This window comes from Triticum urartu, chromosome 7A, assembly GCF_056163025.1.
Source record: "Triticum urartu cultivar PI428250 chromosome 7A, HENAU_Tu73, whole genome shotgun sequence".
Lineage (NCBI taxonomy): Eukaryota > Viridiplantae > Streptophyta > Magnoliopsida > Poales > Poaceae > Triticum > Triticum urartu.
Genome location: NC_141879.1, coordinates 573,767,333 through 573,773,908, shown reverse-complemented (window position 1 = coordinate 573,773,908; position 6,576 = coordinate 573,767,333). Strand labels below are relative to the sequence as shown.

The following is a 6,576-nucleotide window of genomic DNA, read 5'->3' as shown; positions in this document are numbered from 1 at the left end:
CACGGACTCCGACGACTACTTCCCCGACGACGACTTCTTCTCCGACGTCGACGACCTCATCGACGACATGGCTGGAGAGGACGTCGACCCCAAGTCCAGTGCTTCTGCTGCTGCTGTCCCATACATATTTATGCTCTTTCTGTTAGACGTCCTGTCACAGTTCTTTGCTCTAGTTTCTGCCCTACATGTGTTAGGTTCTACTTCATATATGCAACTTGCTACACTGTCTGCTCTAGATGTGTTTAGTTACAGTTCATATGTGAAGTTGCTGTTTACCTTCTCTTTGTCAAATCGCATGACTTGCTTTATCACTACTATACTAGTCGTACTCTATCTAGTATTTCTGTTAATACAATCATTTGGTAAATTGCTCATATTTCCAACAATCCATACATGGTTAAATCTATAAAAGGATTGGGTAAAGTGTGATCCTTACATGGTTAGCAACGTGCGTGGTGGATTGATTCGTGGCCATTGGAGTCCATAGCAGAAAACTACCTCAATCACGGCGAAAATCACAACAATACTTTTTGCCAACGTAAAACCACCGGCACCCTGCATTATTTCCACCTTAAACACCGATGAAGTGCTCTTTGATACATTTCTGACACGCATGGCTGATCCATCGGAGTGACTTGGCAAAAAAACACATGAGCTTATTGACTTGGTCAATTTCCTCCTCCTTTCTAGTGATCTATGGGTGCTTTGGTGAGCTTGGTGGTTCTGGTCACCATGGGCATATTTGGTTACATTGTCAATCCAGCCTGGCCCGGTGAGTCTGGTTCTAGTGAGGCGGTTTGAGGGGATGCAGGCCAAAAAACCCTAGATGCACATAGTTTGGTTGCCTGCATTCCCCTAATTGCATGAGACAACTATTTTTGACCCGGCGTTTGGTTGTCCGCATTGTATTAGGCGCACACATCATATGGTGTCTGGTTGCCACCTGCATAAGGTGTTGTCACCACTTCTAACTAGTGGTGAGCTTACCACACACAATCTGAACATGTAGCGCCAGCTAGTTAAACAAATGGCAGTTCTTCCTAACTACTATCAAATGACAGTTCAAATTATTAAGAGTCATTGGCTAAATAGGGGATAGTTCATCGGTGTTGCTGCTACCAGATCTTCCTCTTCCTCTTCCTCTTCTTCTGCTTCTGCTTCTGCTGCTGCTTCTGCTACTGCCGCTTCTTCTTCTTCCATCTTCTTCAAATCCTGCATTGACCTCTATTTAGCCACATTGCCTCTGCTCGCTCCAACCTTTTGTTCTTCCAAGCATCATTGTCAAATGCCTCCACACCATGGCCGGAGCTAACAACATCGTCAGGCTCGACCTCTTCCTCCTCAGGCACGTGTTCATCAAAGCCCCACTGGAGGATCCAGTTATGCAGAATGCAACAAGCAAGAACAAGCTTAACCTAAGTGGAGTATGGGTGGAATGGCTTCTGATCTAGGATCTTAAACCTATTCTTCAGAGCTCCAAATGCCCTCTCAACAGTTACTCTAAGGCCGGAGCATCTGAGATTAAACAACTCCTGTGCAGTCCTAGGATAGTTCCTACCAGAGAACTCGTTGAGATGGTACCTGATTTTCCTGAAGGGTGGAAGAATACCCGGCCGACATGCATAGCCAGCATCTCCAAGGTAGAACTTGCCATCGGGGATGTTGATCCCATCAAGTCGACTCATGTTGTCACTGATAATGTTAGCATCATGCACTGACCCCTCCCAGCTAGCCAGCACATATGTGAACTTCAGATCAAAGTCAACAGTAGCAAGCACATTCTAGCTTGTGTAGTGCTTCCTCCCCCTGTATGCTGCAGACTGTGACTCAGGAACTCTCGCAGTCACATGAGTACCGTCTATTGCCCCAATGCAATCCTGAAAATGGCATCACAAGCCTGTGTTAGTGCTCAACTTGAACAATACAAGCATATCAAGTCATGAAAAGTGTATATTGTCAATGCTCACCATGAAGTATGGATACCATCTTGGGCTTCCGCGAATCTTGGGTGGAGTCTGACCAGATGGTCTCCTGATCATCTCTCCTCTAAGCTCCCCAATAGCAAATAGCACCTGCTTGAAGTACCTATACATGGTCTCCATTGATCTCCTGAACATGTTGTGAATGACCCCGAACCTCTGGTTATGGCCAACAACATGGAGGAACATGGCCACTTGCTCTTCGACACTGGTGTTGATGCTATCTTGTAGAAGCCCCCTGCGCTTGAAGGTCTCGACAAGCCTGGCAAATGGTGCTCTTTTCATTCGAAACATCCACAGAGCCTCGACGTCATTGCAGTTGTAGATGTAGTTCAGATTTTGGATCCTCCCCAGTTCCCGGAGAAACAATGGATCATAGCGGATCAAAGGTCTCCCAGCATGACAAACAGCTCTCTGGTGCATGAACATGACCCATGCCTGAATCACACTAATCAGTGCTGCTGCCTGGATTATCAGCCTCATCCGTGCGTCCATAACCTAGTCAACATCGACGGTTCGTTTTGGTGGGAAATCGATCCTACACCTAGCCTAAAGGCCTAACCACCGAGCTAACAAAGGGGGGAGGGGTGCTGCTTATCGGCATCGGAGACGAGGACGGCGTAGGAGGAGCCATGGCACAGACTAGGTCGACCAGACGGTGGCCAACAGCAAGAGGAGCACCAGATCCGCCGCAAACGCTGTAGCCTCTTCCGCCGCCGCCGCCTCTACCGCAGATCTGAAATCGCAGCTGCCGCCGGTGGTGAGGCAGTGGGGAAGAAAGGGGGGTAGTGGCTATGGGTGAGCGAGTGAAAGGGGGTGAGGCTAGATTTGGCGCTGGGACGGCGCGCCAGATTTCCATCTCCCGCCATCCCCCTCGCCCTCGCGTCGCACCCGCCCGTGCGACCTCGCGCCGCACTCAGCCTGGCTCGCGAGAAACTGTCGATCCGAGCGTTTCCAGCGAGCCAGGCTCTGGACTGCTTTTGAGAAGCGTGCGATGCAGGCCCAACAATAAAATCAGGCAACCAAATAGGTCTCTTCCTTCCTGCGCGGGCATGGTTGAGCTGGATGCGGGCAACCAAACACGCCCCATGCTTTTGTTTTTTCATCCTCACTGGTGATCTACTATGACATAGTCTTGGAGGAGGTAGGAGAAGGGGATGTGGGCTGGAGGGGCTGAATAACAAATTGTTTGTCACTCACTGCACGAAGCTGTCGACATAGTTGTACATGGCGGTTATTTAGGCTAGTCATAGACGCAGCCCAAAAACCTTAGTTATTTATACTTTTTAGAAATTTGTTAAAAATATATTTCAGAAATAAGTTCTCAAAGTTATTATTATATTTAAATATATTTCTAAAATTATTCTTTATGAATAAATATACTTAAATACTATATATATTTGAAATATGTCCTATGTATACAAAAAGTTATATAAAATGGAAATAGGTGAAGAGAAAGATAATTGAAAAATTATAGAAGAAAACCAAAAACCTGGAAGAAATAGAAAGGTAAAAAAGAAAACCAAATAAACCGAAGCTAAAACCATAACATACAGGTAATAGAAACGAAGTATCTGAAAAGAAACTGACAGTAGGCCTGGTCTAGCATATACGTACCCTACGCTACACTATTTGCCTCGCCGCACCGACAAGAAAAAATGTGTTTGATGGTTGGATGAGGCGATGGCGATTTTTTTCAGTGTGTGGATGTTGCTTCGGTGATTGGGATGGTCAATTTTAAACACTGTTTTCGTTTAGCTACTAAAGCAACACATGTGCTAGCTAACTTTTATTATTGTAATAAGACTTCATCTAGTTGGTTGGATGAGCCCCCTAACTGCATTGTCAACGAGCTTTTGAACGATTTACTCCTTGTTAATTCTTCATACAGCTAGCTATAATAGCCTTCCCTAAAAAAGGTTTTGCGGTGAACAAAAGAAGGAGTGCTTCTATGCAGCGCGAGGTGAGGTAGAAAATGGTAAAATCACAACCTGTTTTTTGAACTCCGTAAAATGTTCAAGAAATTTCCAAAAATGTTCATTAATTCATAAAAACGTTCTGAATTTCATTTCCCCCGAATGTGACAATAAGATCACGACTTGAAAAAATGTTGTAAGTTAAAAAAAATGATAAATAATCTAAAAAATATTACTAGGTTTCAAAAAACTATTATGAAACTAAATACTTTCATTAATTTGAAATATTATCTCAGAGTTCAAAAAGTATTCCAAAATTTTAAAACTGTCCATAAAATCTATTCAGGAATTTGAAAATTATTCCTGGATTTCAAAAGATGTGCTGAATTTCAAAAACTGTTCATGAATTTGAAAAGTCCTCACGAATTTTGGAAATATTCTCATATTTAAGAAACATTCAAGAGTTTATTTTAATGATTTCTTTTCAATATCAAAGAATGTTAGAATTTTAAAAATATTCACAATTTAAATAATGGATCTGATTTTGAAAATATTCACGAATTTAGAAACGGGAAAAAGAAAAAAGGAAAATGAAAAAAAATTAAAACCGAAATAAAACCTACTGAGAAGAAACAAAAAAACGACTTGAAGGAGCAACCCTGTCGACTGCGCTAAAGAAGAGGGAAAGGCGAGGTGCAGCAGGTTGCAGCCTCGTGGGCCGCATGAGATCTGGCAAGGAATTCGTCGTACGGGCCGCGAACTCTCTCGACCGTCATGCCGTACCGCTGCTTCCCGTTAAGCGTCTGGGGCTGCACGCGTGCGCGCGCATGGCAGGCGCTGACCGTCGACGGCGCACGCACGTCGCATGCAACTTAGCAGCGTGACGGCCGAGCATGATGGACTATTAAACTATCCAGTGCCGGGAGTTCTGCAAGCCAGGGCCGGCGTGACCCCGCGTATTCGTGCGCCGGGAAAGCAGAAAAGCTTCCCCGGTTCCATGGCGCGTACGTACAATAATCAGTACCCCTCCGCACATGCGCATCGCGCTCATCTCTTATACGGAGTACTATAGTAGTCAAAAAACGAGCGAGCGAGAGAGAGATCATGAAGCGGCCGGCTTCGACGCGCGAGGATGCTGGCCCGGAGCAAAACATGCGTGGATGTCGCCACCTGATCTGTCCTCCACGTTAACCCCTCCCACTCCAAACCCCATACATTCCTGAGTATGCCGCCTCTCTACCGACCCCCGTCGCCAGCCAGAGCCGAAGCATCATGCGTGTATGGCCTTTTCACCGTATACTCGCCTGCCTGGTCTGTGAAAAGCGAGCTCCGCTGTCAAAAAATGAGTTCGAACGACCGCGGGCGATAGGGTTAAAAAGCGTGGCGGAGGATGATGGGGCATGGGGTTAGCGCGTGGGAATCTGATTAGTGAGGCGCCGGCACGCCACCTGAAGCCCCGAGGGGGATCCTATCATCACCTCAACAAGTCCACCTCCACGAACCACTTACTTTGCTCTACTCCCTTTTGTAGCTTTGTCCCCCGGACCTAGCTTTGCTTCCCCGTGGGCCCGTCAAGTGCCTACTGGCACTGCTTTCCAAGTAGACGCGTATTGGGTGGAGTATATTCCCGGTTTTCTTAAATGACTTTTTTTTGCGGGATTCTTAAATTGCTTTTCACCCCCTAGAAAAACTGAAGTGGATCTTGATCACCTCGTGTGTAGCTTAGAGACGCCAGTTTTATGTCGAAAATGTTAGTAAATTAGGGACTGAAGGACAGCAAATCTTTTTAGGGCTGTAAAATTGATGGTGGTGGTGCGTGTGCGGCCCATTAAATCTGTGGCAAACAATGTGAGCTAGATGGGTCTCACCTCTGCCACCAAAAAATGATACTCCCTCCTATACGAATTAACTGTCGCATTTCTAGTACAACTCTATACTAAAGTGTCCTGCTCGCGCTGCAAGGCCACCTCGGAGGACACTTAGCACCTCTTCATCGAGTGTCCTCCTACTGCCGCAATTTGGCAACGCCTTGACATCACCCCGTCCTCTCGGTTCCAAGATTTGTGGGCAATCCCCAAACCGGTGCATCTCGACTCCTCTATCTGGCCAGAGATCCTTTCTGCCTATTCTTTGGAGGATCTAGGAAGCAAGAAATGCTGGTGCTTTTAGGAATGAAAATCATAGTCCTCGTGTAAGGATTACTAGCTTATGTAGGCACTTTGAACACTTTGGACTCTTCGGTTTAGATAACCGAGTGATAAGGTAGCCGCCCTGTCTTGGCGCGAGTACCTCTCTTCACGGGTCGCCATGACTCTGTGAACTCTTGTAACACTGGCCCTTGGGCCGCTTTGAGCAATATATATACAGGCAGGAATCATCTCCCCCCGGTGATTACCAAAAAAACTCTATACCAGAGTTGTACTAGAGCTGCGACAATTAATTTGGATCGAAGAGAGTGCCTAATTAATAGCAACTGCCTCCAATAGACAATACTGGTTCTTATAGTCTAATTCATCTGTGACAGCATGCATAGTCTAATTTGTTACTCCCTCTGTTCAAAAATAAGTGTCATGGTGGAGGGAGTATATTCATAGCCCTCCACCGGTATATAGCTAGCTCTAAAATGCAGTCCAAATCTTATAGACCATGACTTTGATCCAGTGGATGCCCAAGGTCCCACT

General features: G+C 45.8%; 1 protein-coding gene across 1 annotated transcript; it reads right to left on the bottom strand.

Moving 5' to 3' along the window:
* Positions 1-1,415: 1,415 nt before the first annotated feature.
* Positions 1,416-2,462, bottom strand: LOC147960496 (uncharacterized). The gene is made up of 3 exons (XM_087533380.1): positions 1,968-2,462; positions 1,822-1,877; positions 1,416-1,728 (listed from the first exon to the last, which is right to left on the bottom strand). The coding sequence occupies exons 1-3, from the start codon at positions 2,460-2,462 to the stop codon at positions 1,416-1,418; spliced, it is 864 nt and encodes a 287-aa protein (XP_087389506.1).
* Positions 2,463-6,576: the final 4,114 nt, after the last annotated feature.